Raw genomic sequence first — 18,773 nt, forward strand, 5'->3', positions numbered from 1 at the left:
AGCCAAACCACTTTCGACACGAACCAAACCCATAAAATGACAAGTTGCGAAAGCAACCGAACAAATTTGGGAAAAACATTTTGCAGTACCTCTCCTACACACTCTGGTCATAAGGCGATAAGGCTGCAGCAGAGAATCAATGCCTCCACATGTTGGATTAGATATTTGTGGTCGCAGCTTGGAATTTCGGACCACATTTTCCACATGCCAATCAAATCTCGAGGCGTGCTGTTGAATGGTGAGCTGTTTGCATCAACGGATTTATCAATTATTAATTCCATCGATTTTGCTCTCCAGGTTCATATAATAGGAAAGGCGCGGCATCTTCAATTTCGATATATTTTGGTAATTACCGGCCACTTACAGCAAAACAGACCAACGACATATTAGTTTAATCTGTTGTTACGATTTTCTCTGTTACAATCAATTACAGCAAAGCTATCATGCAGCAGAGCTTGCTGTTCTGTTTTACGTTTTTGCTTAATTTGGCATCAGTTCAGGCGGAGGCATTGAAGATTTCATCCGGAGATGAAGTTGGAGAATTCGGAGCATATTGTCCGCTGAACATTAGCGCAGAGCTTGTGGCTCATCCATGGATGCTTCAACAGTGTTCTGGGCCAGACAAATTTCACTGCTGCTAAGGCATCGCCGATCTAATCAAAATCCTTTACTTTTCATGGATGCACACCACCCGTTCATTCCTCCTGCCCTCCAACCAAACGGCGACTGTTTGTTTGAACGAATTTCAGAGGCAACTGCAAGCACGGGCAGGGATAGGAGCCGAACTATTCAATAGCTGCAGCGTAATGTCTGAAAGTTTCGTCTCAGATTCAGGCACCTGCCTCGGTATTGACAATCTAAGCACCTTTGAGGCCAGGGTGAATTCGTCCGGCATGAAGTTGAACTGCAACGGATCTGGTGCTGGAGATTTTCAGTGCTATCAATGCTTGAGGGCCATGTCAGTGGCACTTTGTTCCCTGAATGAAGAATCTGGAGGGAAATCGAATTGCCCATTGTTTGTGCTGATCTATGTGGGAGGAGGCATCAATTGCTACGACGGTCTCGGCCCTGACGCCGCTTACTGTCTTCTGAGCTTACAGAATTTAACGGCGTTGGCAATGAAGGCAAAGAAAACAGTTACGAAATCGTATTTCCTGGCTGCTATCCCTGTCGTAGCAATGCTTCTCCTGCTGTCGAGCATTTGTGTGTATTTAAACCGCCAAAAGTCCCGTCTCTGGAAATCAAAACAGATGAAATCGATGCAGAGGTACGAATTGTTGAGCTCAAGCACGGGGCTGACGTTCTTTAGCCTGTCGGAGATCAGAGATTCCACTGCGAATTTTGCGGCGTCGAACGTGATCGGCCAAGGAGGTTTCAGCACCGTTTACCGAGGGACGCTGCCAAACGGATCGCGGATAGCCGTGAAGAGATTAAAGAACTCCACAAAGATCAATGGAGGGGCCGATTTCAGCCACGAACTGCGTGTCATCAGCAGTATTAAGCACTGCAACCTGCTTCCTCTCATAGGCTACTGCGTCGAATTCAACGAAGACGGAGAGATTAGCGAGCTGCTTCTGGTTTCTGATTTAATGGAAAACGGCAGTTTGGCCGACTGCCTCTTCAATTCCAAAAGATCAAGATGCCTGTCATGGCCGGAGCGCTACAAAATTGCAGTGGGCATAGCCAGGGGCCTAACTTATTGTTGGGGGTTTTCTGTCAAAATCCCAAAAACAGAATATAACATCACAGAACAGAGAACAATGCTCTGTTCTTCACACACAGGATCTTTAACACAGCGGAAGTTTAAAAGATTGTTTCTGAGAACAGAGTATAACATGCATAAACAGGGATCTGTATTCATTAAAAAAAATGAAAAACCTGATACAATATTCTTCCTCTTCTGCTCAGAGGGATTCACCAAAAGAAAACACACACACTACATTACAGTCTACGCTGCTGCGTAAAACATTCACTTGCGCTGCTGCACTACACCTGTGTCACACACTATCACACCAAAAACTACAATGCACACACCTAACTTACATACAAAATCTGAATAGTTTTAATGAACAAAAATGGAGTCCCATACTGTGAACTGCTCGAGGCTGTCCTTTTCGTCCTCGGCTGAAAAGAGCATTAACTGTGGTCGCTGGAAATTCAATGTGCAGGAGCTTGAACGCAACCTGCTTCCTTCTCGGCCATGCTGTAAATTGAAAGCTTCTGCCTGCTATGCTGTACTGTTCCATGCTCACCTTAACTGCCTCCACGCCAATTCTCTGTTTCTCCGTATATTTGAAAACATACATAAGCGCTGCAAAACACAAAAATTGCCTTTGGGTGGATTTCAGTCATTATGCAGTTTGGCTTTGGAAACCCATCGGGTCCGATCCATCGGGTAGCGCACAAAATATGAAAAGCCATGCCCCATTGGTTTCCCCGATTGCGATATGCCGATCGCAATATCTGCCGATCCTTTACTTTTCTTCATATTTCGTTATATAACGAAAATACATTGAAAATGCTCTGAGCGCGGACTTGTAAGTTCATCAAAAACTATTTATAATGTTGTCGGGTCCGCTCCATCGCATCGCAACATTACTCATGTTAAAAGTCTCGACCCTATGACATTGCCGATAGCGATGTGCCGATGCGATATCGGTGATCACTCATCGCACAATAACAAAACCACTTTGTAAGTCCTCCGCTGCGACTTCGCCGATGCAATATCGGCGATCGCTCATCGGCGATATTTCATATCACTGTCGCTGCCTGCCTCCGATGCTCCAACCCGCCGATACGCCGATACGATCTAGACCGTTGATCGGTTAGATCTGACGGCTGAGGTTAAAGCGGATCTTTAAGCCTGCAAATTTATTTTTGAAGCGATTTTTTTTTATCCTTGGTGAAACACACGGTTTATTGTCCTCATGCTGCCGCATGGCTCAACTGTTGCACAGTTGAAATTATATTTTCAACACTCCCCTTTAATTTCAACTGTTGGGCATTCAATCATACCCAAACACTTCCTCAAAAATTCAAAGCTTTCCTGATCCAAAGGCTTTGTCAAAATATCTGCTACCTGTTCCTGAGTCCTGCAATGTTGCAAACTAATTTCTCCATTGCTTACCAATTCTTTGATATAATGAAACCTTGTATCAATGTGTTTCGTTCGTTTGTGTAACACAGAATTCTTGGACAATGCAATAGCTGAGCTATTGTCACAAAAAATCACTGTCGCTCTTGGCCTAAGCTCCTCAATATTCTTCTCATCCACACTGCTTGACATGCCGCTGCTGTAGCTGCCACGTACTCTACTTCTGCTGTAGACAATGTCACAATTGGCTGTTTCTTGGAAGCCCATGAAATGGCTCCTGAACCCATATGAAAAACATAACCGGAAGTGCTTTTCCGATCATCCACACTTCCAGCCCAATCGCTATCAGTATATCCAACTAAATCTGAGCTTTCTGAAAAAGTATATAAGATGCCAAATCTTTTTGTACCTTTGACATACCTTAGAATTCTCTTTGCTGCCTGCCAATGTGCTTCTTTTGGTCTCTCCATGAATCTGGAAATTAAACTAACAGCATACATAATGTCAGGCCTGGTCGCTGTTAAATACATAAGGCTGCCAACAATACTCTTGTACAAACTAGGATCAAAATCCTTGCTGCTGTCCTCTCTGCTGAGTTTTAATCCCTTTACCGTGGAAGTGATTGCTGCTTTGCATTCTTGCATGTGGAATCTTTCCAATACTTCATTTACATATCTTGCTTGAGTGATAAAAATTCCTTTTTCATTTTGATCTACTTCTATTCCTAAGAAGTATCTCAACAAACCCATGTCAGTCATCTCAAATTCTTCTTTCATGACTGATTTAAAATTTTCAATGAGGTAGTCATCATTACCTGTAAAAATTACATCATCAACATACAAGACAACAATCAAAATTTTATCATCTTTTTCTTTGATGTAGACGGTGGGTTCTCCTTCACACTTGTAGAATTCATTATCCAATAGATATGAATCTATCCTGCTGTACCATGCTCTTGGCGCTTGCTTCAGCCCATAAAGAGCTTTCTTCAATTTGCACACTTTGTGTTCTTGGCCTTTCTTCTCATACCCTAGAGGCTGCTCAATGTAGACATTTTCCTTTAACACTCCATTTAGAAATGCTGACTTCACGTCCATTTAGTAGACTTTCCATTTGTTTTGTGCTGCTATGGACAGCACTGCTCTCACGGTTTCCATTCTTGCAACAGTGCGAAAGTCTCCTCATAATCTCTCCCATACTGCTGCTTGTATCCCTTGACAACAAGCCTTGCCTTGTGCCTTTCAATTTTGCCTTCAGCATTGCATTTGGTCTTATAGACCCATTTGACTCCAATAACTTCTTTACCTTTTGGTAGCTCAACCAAATCCCATGTCTTGTTTCTTTCTATGGCATTCATCTCCTCATCCATAGCTTCTATCCATTTCTTATCTTTTATAGCATCTTCGAAATGAATAGGATCATTCACATGACAATACAAGGCAAATAGGGAATTCATTCCTTCATTATAAATGTCACTTAAGTTTCTGAACTTCTTACCTCTTTCACTTGGTGTGCAAGTGCTTGAAGATGCACTTGAATCTCCTCCTTGTGGTGTGCTTGGAGAAGCACTCTCATTTCTCCTTGAGGGTGTCACTTGCTGTCCTTGTGTTGGCGCCGCTGTTTGGGGATGCATTTCAGCCACCTCCTCATCATCTTCATCATGAGACAAACAGTTTTTAACATTCACTGTTTTCTCTATGCTTCCATCCCAAGATTCCTCTTCAATGAACTGAACATCTCTGCTGACAAAAAACTTCTTGGTGGATGGGATATACAGCCTGTAAGCTTTGGATTCCTCACTGTATCCAATGAAGATACATTTCTCCCCTTTGCTGTCCAACTTCCTCCTTAGCTGATCTGGAATGTGTGCATAAGCCACACATCCAAAAACTTTCATGTGGGTGACCCCTTGCTTTCTCCCACTCCATGCTTCTTCCGGCACTTTGTTCATCACAGCTTTTGTAGGACACCTGTTCAAAATATATATAGCACAATTTACAGCTTCAGCCCAATAATCATTTGGCAAATGCTTTGCCTTCAACATGCTCCTTGCCATATCCATAATGGTCATGTTCTTCCTTTCAGCAACTCCATTTTGCTGTGGGGTGTACCTTGCTGTAAACTGCTTGTGAATTCCACTTTCTCTGCAAAACCGTAGGAATTCCTTGGAGATATACTCACCTCCTCTGTCTGTTCTCAAAACTTTAATGTGCAGCCCGCTTTGGTTTTCCACAAATGCCTTGAAATTTTGGAATTTCTCAAACACTTCACTTTTGTTTTTAAGGAAATATACCCAAGTTTTTCTTGTAAAGTCATCAATGAATGTTAGGAAATATTGGCTGCCAGCTAAAGATGAACTTTGCATCGGTCCACATAAATCTGAGTGGACAATTTCTAAGGGTGCTTTTGCCCTTATGCTTTTCCCGCTTGGAAAACTTTCTCTGTGTTGTTTTCCCAATATGCAACCTTCACAAAGGCTGTCCGGTTTCTCTATCAACGGTAATCCTCTTACCATTCCTTTTCTGCTCAACAAGTTAAGACCTCCAAAGTTGAGATGTCCAAATCTCAAATGCCACAACCAATTTTCATCCTTTGGCACGCTTTGGAAAGCCTCTTGGGTGACTGCTGCAATTTCTTCTTTATTTTTCAGATCTGCTCTTAGTCTAAGAGGGAACATCCTGTTCCTCGTCATCTTCACTTCAGCAATGTATCGCTTGCTAGGTGCTATATCCATGATGGTGCATACATCATTCTCAAAGAAAACATTGTAACCCTTTTGAACAAGCTGTCCAATACTCAAGAGGTTACATCTCATTCCAGGAACATAATAGACATCTGCTATGGTTTTCTTTTCACCTTGCTTTGTAAATATTTTAACTTCTCCTTTACCCATAACAGAAATTTTGCTATCAGTCCCAAGTGTGACTTGTGACTTCACACTTTGATCTAAAGCAGAAAACAGGGCTAAGTTCCCTGTCATATGGTTGCTACAACCAGAATCTAGAAACCATATATCTTCACTATTTTTTTCAGCCATATTACAAGCTAACAACACATTATCTTGACTGACATTTTCTCTAGTAATATTTGCATTTGATCTATTACTCTCATCAAGCTGCTTCTTCCTACATTCACTGGCATAATGCCCATACTTTTTACAATAATAACATTGGACATTGGATTTTTCATACCTTTGTCCTTGAGCATGATGTTGTCCTCCTTGTTGGCTGCTGCCTTGATCTTGGTTCTGATTTGGATTGCAGCCTCTTCCTTGAGCATTTGCTGGACTGTTCCTTCCACCTCTGTTTTGGCTTCTGCCTCTTTCTCTCTTATTTCCTCTGCCTTGACCTCTTCCTCTTCCAAAGGACATCTGGGTCTTGAAGGCTTGCTCTAGAGATGAGTTTTCATTTCTACTCAACCTCTGTTCATGTGTAATCAGTGATGCATGAAGCTCATCAACTGAAAAGTGTTGTAGGGAAAAGTATCCGACTCGGATGACCCTATCCCACTCTAAGGGTGATAGTTCCTTAGCAACAACTGTAAAACAAACTACTTAAGGTTTACTTCTTTATGAAAGCAAAAGAGAATGGAGAGATGCACTAACCGTTGCCTTGCGCTTAATGTCGAATCCAAACTCTTCTCTTTGGCCGCTTGCTCCTAGCTCCCTGTTCTTTTGCTTGCCCAGCTACAATGAGATCTTGCAAAATAACAAAGAAGGAAACTACAAGAGGCATGCAATCATAACTGGTTCATGGATTAGTGTAAACCAAACATGCAATCATCACAATATATTATTGAAACAAGAGCACATAGAAGAACCTCAATAACTTTTATTGATGAAGAAGTAAAGGTTCTGAGAGTATTACAACCATTGAAGGCTCCAACCCAGCAACACCTCCCAGCAGAAAGAATTTCTCCTCTTCACCTCTCTCAAACAATCACCCAATAGTTCTATAGTGAAACCAACAACATATCATTACTTTGCACAAAATTCTAGCCTCCTGAGCTCATAGGAGAGAGCTCAATATATAGATGAATTGAGAAAGGATGAGTCAGCTTGCAACTGATGTGTAGCTGCCTTGTGTCCTCTCTCTCTTCAGTTAATCTTTAGTTGATCTTCAGTTCTTGAGTCCACTTGGAGAACCTTGCTTCCACTTGGAGAAACAGAGCCTCTGACTCATCACAAGGCGAAATACCTGATCCAAGTGTCATTTTTGGAAGATTCCAGAGCAATGACTCAGTGTGCCACTTGTCCCATCTCGCTCAGCGCAGGTGGCCTTTGTTCCACTTGCTTTGCAACGCAGGTACACCATGGAGCAACTGAGTTTCAGCGCAGAAACCTAGTGGAGCACCTGCTTTGATTTCAGGATTGCTTGTTTTTGAGTGTTTTCAGGTGGAGAACTGATCTGAGAGCTGTTGGTTTGCTGACCTTGTTCCTCTAGGGGTAGGAACATCATGTTTAGGGAACTTTGGATCCCTTGGATTATTGACAATTCATGCTTGTTGCTGTAAGGCACAAATTTGTCTATAACAGATGCCCCCTAAAGTATGAGGTCGTTTATCGGGTGAAATGCTTTATTGAGAGGATCCGAAGTTCATTCAATCTGCTGAGAAGTGTCCTGTAATAAGATACAATACGATACATTATTTTTCATACATTTTCATGATCTAGCTGAGGCGGGCATTCCCATGCTCAGCTTTATAAATACATTTTGGTACATAGAACAGACGATCGTCTGATTGTAGACTGATAATTCTCTGCTGAAATTATCATCCTTTGAGAAGGATGATCATCTGCTGCAATGATGTACATATCAAATGTCTTTATATCCTGAATATATATCGCAGCCCGGATGGATGAAACTAGATCCGGGGTCTTCAATCTCTTCCGATCTTCACTCGATGTACAAGTCGATCCATGTGAGAATTTCTTGGAGTCGAACATGGAAAGACATCGCTTGATTACCGGCCAATGATGTAAACCGTTAACAAGCGCGAGAGGAATCACCGATAAGGATGATGACCCTCAAGGTACAGCAGTACAATTCACATGGTGGGAATAAAGGACTTGGCGTCGACCACCATGCAAAATCCTCTGGTCGAAGGTCATTGATGTATACCTGTCGCCGGAAGTGAGAAACTTGCCATTGAGGCATGCAAGCTTCAAAGTACTGAAGGGGTTGTTCCTAGATCAACTCCTTGGATAATGAGCTGATGTCGACAAGGAGCGATCCGTCAAAGGAGGGCCTTAATGAATCCCACATCAGTGACACGGATCGGAGCTAGTGATTGTGATGAGGTGAAAACAAACTGTGATGTATGATTCAGGGTGGCGGTCATGAAGTGGATGAAGGATAATGTATGGCAGTGGATGGGACACGGTTGACTCTTTGCAGAACCACATCTCTTGAACATATAACGACACTGATGTGATGGATCGGTAGCATTACCCCAATTGTGGATGGTGTGGCGAGGACCATGGTTATGAGACCGGTGAATGAAACAACCCAACCCGATGTGATATGGAGGACAAAGTGTCATGTTCAAGAGCGACTTGCTACCATTAATGCTGTGAGGTTCTCCCAATTTTTCCCCAGTCATTGCTGACCAGTACCTCTTTATTTTTGTCAAGCTTGAGGAGGATAACATATGCTTGTTCTATAACCTGCCCTTCGGGCAAGCCCATCGCTATGTTTTAACGAGCCTAGCGATAGGGAAACTCGTTCTCGTCTAAAGACAAGTTTGTCGCTATTTAATCATTTTAACGAGTCTAACGACAAGGAAAACTCGGTCCTTTTCATTTTTAGAGAGTCTGAAAAGGTACGGAAAGTTAACTCCAAAATTCCTTTTTCGTCTTCTAATCCCTTAAGTCCGAAAAAGTATAAAACAATACAGAAGGGATGAATTTTCGATTGCTTTAACGAGCCGAACAAAACAAGCGCTCGATCTTTTTGTGCAATAATCCTTCAGGTCCAAAAAGATTAAAATCTAGAGGAGGGATAGCTTTCCGGTCGCTTTAACGAGCTGGAAGGCCAAAACTCGGCAATCTTTTCATATTTTACGAGTCAGTGAAAATAGCTTAAAGACGACTCGTCTTTCGAGGAACGAGTGATGAACAGGGCAGCAGCAGATTCCAGGTACAGGTTGGAATATTCCAATCACGGCAGTTTCACAAGGATGGCTTAGTGAAATCACTCTTCGCAGCTGTTCCTCAAAACGGGTAAACAAACACATGGAGATGAACGATTGGCCAAATGAACGGATGGAGGTGAGACTGCAAGAACACGACCAAGGGCTTTAATATGGCTGTCAAAGGTTACATTTACCAAGGTTATTTACCGGTTCATTTTTTCTGGGTGAGCTTGAACTCTAGGGGAAGATTGCTCACAACTTATGTTTATTTTTTAACGAGCATGAACTATGTGCTAAAACTGCTCGGATCTTGCGTTTATTTTTTAACGAGCATGAACTGTGTGCTAAAACTGCTCGATTTTGCATGCCCCCAGCATCATAATAACGCATGTCAAAGGAGGGTGCCCCCCAAGCTTCATTGCATTCAACTTGGTGGTTGGAATGAAGGTTTACCTTTGAATTTTGAAAGGGGATTTGTTTCATTTTTTAATGAGGTTGACATAGTAAAAGAACTATCCTCATGACTCCTTGTTTCATTTTTTAACGAGGTTGACACGAGATAAGAACCGTCCTCGGGGCCCACTGTATTTACAGTATTTCCATTAGGGCGATGATCCATGCTGACAAAATATTTAGGAATCTTCTGAATCCGTTGGATATAGAAGATTTCATATTGTAGGTTTCCACTGTGGCTACTTCCGCCAGATTACTTGGAGGCGGTAGGGCAAAAGTACCCATTAAGGTAGGGTCTTTTAGGAGACCTACTCCAATATTTTGAAGCGAATGATTGTGTCCATGGATCATTGGGTTGCTTCCCGTAACTTGTGAACTGTTGGGGAGAAATTTTTGTTGGTCGATGACTGTAATTCCTCCTTGAAAGGGAAATGCAATCTTCCTGAAGTAGGTCGACACAACTGCGGCCATGGCGTATATCCAGGGCCTTCCCAGTAGGATGTTGTAATCGAGATTTCCGTCGATTACTTCAACATCAACTTCTACTGTTTTGCCCCCCAGTTCAACTTGCAAGTTATTTAAAATCCCGTATGGAGTGTATGATCGTCCATCAAATGCTTTTAACGTCGTTGACGATTTCGACAAGGGTGGTGAGCCTAAATTTTTCCAGCAACTCATCGACATAAGACATGTAGATGCCCCCTCATCAATAATTGTTCGATGAACAGTTTTGTTGAGGGCTTTCACTTGAATAAGGAAAGCGAGTTGAGCTGGTAACTGAGGGTCATATCCTTTATGATCAAAGGCCACAAGATTGGAATCCATTGGGCCAATCCCACCAATGGCTGATAATAAAGCTTGCTCTTGGGAGGTGCAATTTTGCTGTACCTCAGGCGTCGACATAGCGGACGATGGTTGAGCCAGGTCCTCTATTATATTGTAATCCTGTGTTATTTTTGCACGAGGATTAAATGTCGATTTGTGTACTACTCCCTTTGGCGACTCTATCATTGGTTCAGGAATGATGGGTGGCACGACTTTGGTCAAAGTTGTTGTTGAACTACTAGGTTGTTTATTTGCCTTGTTGTTCAACTGCTTTGGATTCCTGTAATCTTTATTCCTTGTCAAAGCATTATTTTGCTGCTTTGAGGTAGACAACATAAGCACTTGGGATCAGGAAGCATTTTGATTAGCAACCAGATTTTGACCTGGATTAGGAAACGGATCAGTCAATACTGCTGGGGTTTTTGAACTCTTGAAGAGTTTCTTAACTTCAGCTATATGTGGACAATATTTCGTCCAATGATCCTCATCGCATATATGACACCCTGTCGGGGGTTTCCCTTTCCTTTTCTTTTTCTTCTTGCCCCCTGGTTGCTTCAGTTGTTTGCCCTTGTCGGTCGACATGGCATTTACTTCTGAGGCAAGAAGTTCCTCATTTGCATTTTGACTAGAAATTTTGCGTTTGCCAGTCACGCCATTACTGGCGTGAGAGTTAGTATTCGATTTAGGAGGGGGAGGAATTGAAAATTCAAGTCTAGGGGCGTCAGGTATTTTGTCGTAGAGCGTGCCCGACTGAGTATATACTAAGTCTAAGTATTGAGCACGAGCGATGACTTGCTCCTCTGTTACGACTCCTCCCTTGGCCACATCTTCCGTTATAGCCGGAAGTAACGACTTTATAAACCATTCAGCTAACAGCTGATCGGGAACGTAAGTTTTCACCATCCTACGACGACGTCGCCACTCATGTATATGATCAGATATGTGAGTGGCTGTTGTCTGTTTGAAGTTGGTAAGGAGTTCTGTTCCCATTTCATACCTTATCGGTAATTGAAAATGGGTTAAGAAAGTCGTGGCTAAGGAGCTGAAATTGTCGAAAGAGGCTCTTGGCAATTCAATATACCATTTAGCCGCTGGACCTGTCAATGTCCTCTGGAAGAGGCGAAGTCTTATCGAATCATCATTTAGAGTGTTCGATGAACACCACAGATGAAAAGTCATGACGTGATTCGATGGGTCTTCACCTGGATTTCCATTGAATTTAGGAATGTCCGATGGAAGTTTATGCGGAATCGCTGGCCACCAAGGTGCGTAAGCAATTGGATCATTCGTCAGCCGGTTTAGATCTGGTAATTCTAGAGTTGCTACAAAGGGCAACTGTTGTTTCAGGTTAGGCGAAGCATATCTAGGATAAGATGGTATCGCCTGAGCAATGGGTCTTTGCAGACCAGCATAATGCTGACAACTTTGACAAGGTTGATGGGCATAACCATTATAGCATGGTTGCCCATTACTTACAAAGACTTGTTGCTCAGGTCCTTGATATGATTGCTGGAATGGCGGTTGTTGAGATTGAACCAGCTCTGGTTGTTGGACCATTTGCTGTTGACCAATACTGGATGATTGACTAGGATGAGGAGTCATAGTACTTGTTTGAGCCTGAGTCGCTCCAGATAAGGAGGCACTACCCTGAGATTGTGATTGAGTCGTTGAGACTTGCGACACATTCATTATAGCAGGTATGGTGGGAATATTCGACACAGGGTGTACTGGTTGCATTGAATATACAACCCCTGGTTGCTGAGGCAGTATTGGTACCCAACCGCTGGATGTAATTCCAGTTTGACCTGAACTTTGTTGTGAACTCACGTATGGGTATCCTCCCGGAGGAGGTAATGAAAGGGCATACTACCCCCCATACGGTATCAATCCGGAACTCAAGGGGATTGATTGCCCAGATTGACCTCCAAATGGATCAATTTGGCGAGTTTCAACATAAGAAATATCAGATGATAATCTGGATGAAGAAATAGGAACTAACCATGTCGTTGTCCCTGATTGGACTCCGACTTGTTGTTGATAATTTGCCGGGACAGATGGTATACCAGCGAACATCGTTGGAGTAGCAGCAGGAGGCTCTGCTGCTGCTGTGTCGGACGACACAGTCCTAGATGTCGATGGTTGTTCAGACATATCTAGTCTATCCAAAAGATTTCTTAGCGATTCTTCAGGAACTTCCACTTGTGGTGGACTAACTTCGAAGATCAACGAGGGAAAGGTGATGATTATTCCGCTTAAAATAAATTTTATAACGACGCTTTAGACACAACTTGCTTTTTCAGTTTTAAAGAGTCGAGAAAAAGCTAAAGATGACTCTAGTCTCCTTCGATGTTTTAACGAGCCCGAAGTGACAAATGCTCGGATGGACTTTTTCAGTTATAGAGTTTGAAAAAGGCCAAAAGAAACTGCTCTGGAGATCTAGGCAGAGGGTGTGCCAAACTTTTCGCAAAACCACGGAATACGTTTTACGGTACGTGTGGTCAATCTTCGTGAATGCTGTGTTCACTGCATTGCGATCAGTAGGGCGGTCGACACGGCTTCCTAAGGATAAAGGATATATGCCTATAGGGGTCTCCCAATATATACTCGACGGTACGTGGGAGCACAAGTCCGTATTAGTGCCACCGACTCTCAGGAGGAATCACCCACCTTCTTCGAGATCGACAGTCACTACGTTTAACGACGCCGGAACACGTCTCTAGCTTAGACCTCTATGTGTTTGCGTTATGTTTCAAAGTGTTGTTAGGTTCATTCAGTATATTTTAAGTTGATCTTTTTAAAGTTTGCCTTTCAAGGTTCACCACGAGATGTATGTGACAAATTCCTAAATGCAGCCTAAGATGAGAAGCAAGCTTTTTCAAATCTTTTTGACTGATAAAAAACTTAACTACTGAGGGAGAAGAAAGGCATATCTTTTCACACAGTTCATACAGCACAAACTAATGCACTTTCTCCTAAATCATCATGCAAACTTTTTCAAATGCAAAATGCACAATGCATGTATTTTCTTTTCCCTTTCTTAATGTTGATGTATTACAAAAAGAAAGTTGTTATATAACTTTGATTTCGATTTAAAGCGAAAACAAACAAGCTTGTCCAAAATCAAAAGACATCTTAAGATTTACTTGTTTAATCACTGAAATACATGAAATCAAACCATAATGACGAAAGTAAAAAGACTAATCAGCTATGGACAGCAAACAAGCTAACTCTTTAGACCAGCAAAATGCCTAACACAGGTTCGGATCTAAGAGGCCAAAGCAAGACTAGTTCACTTTTCGTTATGGGAAACTGTAAATGATGTAAGAAATACAAAAGAACAAGTACAGTTTCTTTATATAACTGAGGCGAAATAATGGCAAGTAAAGTTGGTTTCAGATAGGTACATGGACTGGTAACCGGCTGCAAAACAATGGTGAAAACAGGGCAAGAAACAGGAGGAAACCCCAGTAGCACTAGGCAAAAATGGATCAAAGCAGGTACTACACTGCATGTTTGACATTCAGCGCAGGTCCCGAAGGGGCTACTTGCGTTGCAAAGCAGGTAGCCTGTGTACTGCCTGCTTTGGAAAACGAAAGTTGCGTTTTCTCAGTCTCCGGGTCACAGTTTTCTCAAAAATTCACGGTTTTTGCTCAAATCAGAAGCTATCAGTCAAGTACACACTAAGGGATGACAAGGAGGATGAAAAGCTATCACTAAGAGCTTACAAGAGTCCTTGTAGATCAGCTCTTCAAATCATGAACATGCTCAGAAATGAGCTAGAGTAGCTGCCCTCTACTTCGCTTTTGATATAGTCAAAAGCTTTTCGATTTGGTACTCTTTTGTTCAGGAAATGAATAGCAAAATACTACAAACAATCAAACAGATACGATCCCCAGCGGAGTCGCCAGTTTGTTGTAGGGAAAAGTATCCAACTCGGATGACCCTATCCCACTCTAAGGGTGATAGTTCCTTAGCAACAACTGTAAAACAAACTACTTAAGGTTTACTTCTTTATGAAAGCAAAAGAGAATGGAGAGATGCACTAACCGTTGCCTTGCGCTTAATGTCGAATCCAAACTCTTCTCTTTGGCCGCTTGCTCCTAGCTCCCTGTTCTTTTGCTTGCCCAGCTACAATGAGATCTTGCAAAATAACAAAGAAGGAAACTACAAGAGGCATGCAATCATAACTGGTTCATGGATTAGTGTAAACCAAACATGCAATCATCACAATATATTATTGAAACAAGAGCACATAGAAGAACCTCAATAGCTTTTATTGATGAAGAAGTAAAGGTTCTGAGAGTATTACAACCATTGAAGGCTCCAACCCAGCAACACCTCCCAGCAGAAAGAATTTCTCCTCTTCACCTCTCTCAAACAATCACCCAATAGTTCTATAGTGAAACCAACAGCATATCATTACTTTGCACAAAATTCCAGCCTCCTGAGCTCATAGGAGAGAGCTCAATATATAGATGAATTGAGAAAGGATGAGTCAGCTTGCAACTGATGTGTAGCTGCCTTGTGTCCTCTCTCTCTTCAGTTAATCTTTAGTTGATCTTCAGTTCTTGAGTCCACTTGGAGAACCTTGCTTCCACTTGGAGAAACAGAGCCTCTGACTCATCACAAGGCGAAATACCTGATCCAAGTGTCATTTTTGGAAGATTCCAGAGCAATGATTCAGTGTGCCACTTGTCCCATCTCGCTCAGCGCAGGTGGCCTTTGTTCCACTTGCTTTGCAACGCAGGTACACCATGGAGCAACTGAGTTTCAGCGCAGAAACCTAGTGGAGCACCTGCTTTGATTTCAGGATTGCTTGTTTTTGAGTGTTTTCAGGTGGAGAACTGATCTGAGAGCTGTTGGTTTGCTGACCTTGTTCCTCTAGGGGTAGGAACATCATGTTTAGGGAACTTTGGATCCCTTGGATTATTGACAATTCATGCTTGTTGCTGTAAGGCACAAATTTGTCTATAACAAAAAGTTTGAGAGATCCTTTGTCTCTTCTATGGTGGTGACAATCACATGGAACCTTGAGGGTAAACACCTCAATAGTTTCTCCACAATCCTCCTTTCTTCAAGTGTCTCTCCATGAGATCTTATTTGTGTGACCAGGCCAATTACTTGAGTGAAGAATGAGTCAATATTGTCTGACTCTTTCATGTTCAGATTCTCAAAATCTTTCCTCAACAACTGTAGCTTTGCTGTCTTCACTCTCTCCATTCCTTGATAGGCTGTTTTAAGAGTTTGCCATGCATCTTTGGATGTCTTAGCTGCTGCTAACCTTGGAAACACGCTTCCATGCACTGCCTGATACAAGAAGAAAAGGGCTTTTGAGTCCTTCTTCTTGTGGCTCTTTAACAAATCTTTCTCTCCCTGAGTTAAAGCATTGAACTCATTTTCATCTGCTGGTTGTTCAAAACCATCCTCAACTATTTCCCATAAGTCTTGGGAAGCAAACAATGCTTTCATTGTTATTGCCCAATAATCATAATTTTTGCCATCAAATAATGGGAGCTGCATACCCATACTATTGCTGGTGCTGGTGCCAGCCATTCTTACAATACTTGACTATGTATTAAAAATCACTGGTAAATACCTTGGATTCTTTTGCTTGAGACTTCGCTCTGCTGGAGAAGTTGCTGCAGTAAGAATCCTTCCTTCAGCTTCTTTGAACCCTTCAAAGAGCCTGAACCAGCTCCGATACCACTGTTGGGGGTTTTTCTGTCAAAATCCCAAAAACAGAATATAACATCACAGAACAGAGAACAATGCTCTGTTCTTCACACACAGGATCTTTAACACAGCGGAAGTTTAAAAGATTGTTTCTGAGAACAGAGTATAACATGCATAAACAGGGATCTGTATTCATTAAAAAAAATGAAAAGCCTGATACAATATTCTTCCTCTTCTGCTCAGAGGGATTCACCAAAAAGAAAACACACACACACTACATTACAGTCTACGCTGCTGCGTAAAACATTCACTTGCGCTGCTGCACTACACCTGTGTCACACACTATCACACCAAAAACTACAATGCACACACCTAACTTACATACAAAATCTGAATAGTTTTAATGAACAAAAATGGAGTCCCATACTGTGAACTGCTCGAGGCTGTCCTTCTCGTCCTCGGCTGAAAAGAGCATTAACTGTGGTCGCTGGAAATTCAATGTGCAGGAGCTTGAACGCAACCTGCTTCCTTCTCGGCCATGCTGTAAATTGAAAGCTTCTGCCTGCTATGTTGTACTGTTCCATGCTCACCTTAACTGCCTCCGCGCCAATTCTCTGTTTCTCCGTATATTTGAAAACATACATAAGCGCTGCAAAACACAAAAATTGCCTTTGGGTGGATTTCAGTCATTATGCAGTTTGGCTTTGGAAACCTATCAGGTCCGATCCATCGGGTAGCGCACAAAATATGAAAAGCCATGCCCCATTGGTTTCCCCGATTGCGATATGCCGATCGCAATATCTGCCGATCCTTTACTTTTCTTCATATTTCGTTATATAATGAAAATACATTGAAAATGCTCTGAGTGCGGACTTGTAAGTTCATCAAAAACTATTTATAATGTTGTCGGGTCCGCTCCATCGCATCGCGACATTACTCATGTTAAAAGTCCCGACCCTATGACATTGCCGATAGCGATGTGCCGATGCGATATCGGCGATCACTCATCGCACAATAACAAAACCACTTTGTAAGTCCTCCGCTGCGACTTCGCCGATGCAATATCGGCGATCGCTCATCGGCGATATTTCATATCGCTGCCGCTGCCTGCCTCCGATGCTCCAACCCGCCGATACGCCGATACGATCTAGACCGTTGATCGGTTAGATATGACGGCTGAGGTTAAAGCGGATCTTTAAGCCTGCAAATTTATTTTTGAAGCGATTTTTTTTTATCCTTGGTGAAACGCACGGTTTATTGTCCTCATGCTGCCGCATGGCTCAACTGTTGCACAGTTGAAATTATATTTTCAACACTTATCTGCACGAGTTCGCAAAGCCGGCCATCATTCACAGGGACGTGAAGGCTGCGAATGTGCTGCTGGATACCCATCTGAATGCGCTTGTGGCAGACTTTGGTCTGGCCAAGTTAAAGAAAGACGAAGAGGAGAATAGCCACTACAGCACCAGGACTGTCGGGACGCTCGGTTATGTGGCTCCGGAATACGCTCTCTACGGCCATCTGTCCAACAAAAGCGACGTGTTCAGCTTCGGCATCATATTGCTGCAGCTCATCACGGGTCGGAGGGCTCTGGATTCCACTGGTGGTGTTCTGGAACACTTTCTATTATCGGACTGGGTGTTCGACATGACGCAGAAGAACAAGGCTGAGGAGGTTATAGACATCACGATTAGGAATTCAGGACACATGAAAAGAATAGATAAAGTTTTATTGTTGGCACTGCAGTGCGCCCACCCGAAAGATGTGTCAAGGCCCTCAATGTCAGAGGCTTTGCTGGCCCTTGAAGAAATAGATGGGCCATTGATGTCAGGTACCAAGGAAATGGAATCGGAACTGGAAGCTTCGTGCAACAGCAGAGGGGAGTTTACATGGTATGCGGGGAGCCGCACGGACGAGAGCACGAGCGATTGGAGTCTTTATTTGGGCGCGGCAATTGGTCGAATGTGAATTGAAATGGCCAAATTGAAGTGGGTAACGACTTAATAATTTTATTTTTAGTGTGGTTAACTGCGGATTCTTTAAGTAAATGGAGGGAAAATTGCATTGTAATTTTTCCATGTTTATATAGCTTAATCGAATTTATTTTTACCATCAAATTTCAAAGAGTTCATACGATTTCAGTTGTGTAGATACTTGAAAAATATCAATAACAACAATAGTAATAGTGTGAAAAGTTAAATTATTTATACTTTATCTTTCTATATTATTAAATTTGGTCATTTTTATAAGTTTGTTTTATATTAATCCGGTATATATCGTGTAGAAATTTTTAAAAAGATAAGAATAATAATTAACCAGTTATATACTTTATATTTTAATATATTTTATTTTAAAAAATTTATAACTCAATTGATTTATATATTATTATTATTATTATTATTTATTTCTAAAATGATGAACATTTTGGAGGATAAAAAAAACCCACATATACACAAGGAAGATATACATATTTTACCTTTTTTGTTTTTGAACTTGTAACCTCTTAAAAAGAAACACATGTCTAAACTATGAGGCCCACTCAAACAAAATATATATATATATATATATTAAAAAATGATTTTTTTTTCTTCACTAT

General features: G+C 41.9%; 1 protein-coding gene across 1 annotated transcript; it reads left to right on the plus strand.

Moving 5' to 3' along the window:
- Positions 1-359: 359 nt before the first annotated feature.
- On the plus strand, positions 360-18,220 carry LOC149139347 (putative serine/threonine-protein kinase PBL28). The gene is made up of 2 exons (XM_089449874.1): positions 360-1,715; positions 17,507-18,220. Exons 1-2 carry the CDS (start codon positions 681-683, stop codon positions 18,143-18,145), a joined length of 1,674 nt encoding a protein of 557 aa, XP_089306000.1. The 5' UTR covers positions 360-680; the 3' UTR covers positions 18,146-18,220.
- Positions 18,221-18,773: the final 553 nt, after the last annotated feature.

Source organism: Pinus tabuliformis, chromosome X (genome assembly GCF_031772625.1).
Source record: "Pinus tabuliformis cultivar Carrire ecotype Pingquan chromosome X, CPIR1, whole genome shotgun sequence".
Lineage (NCBI taxonomy): Eukaryota > Viridiplantae > Streptophyta > Pinopsida > Pinales > Pinaceae > Pinus > Pinus tabuliformis.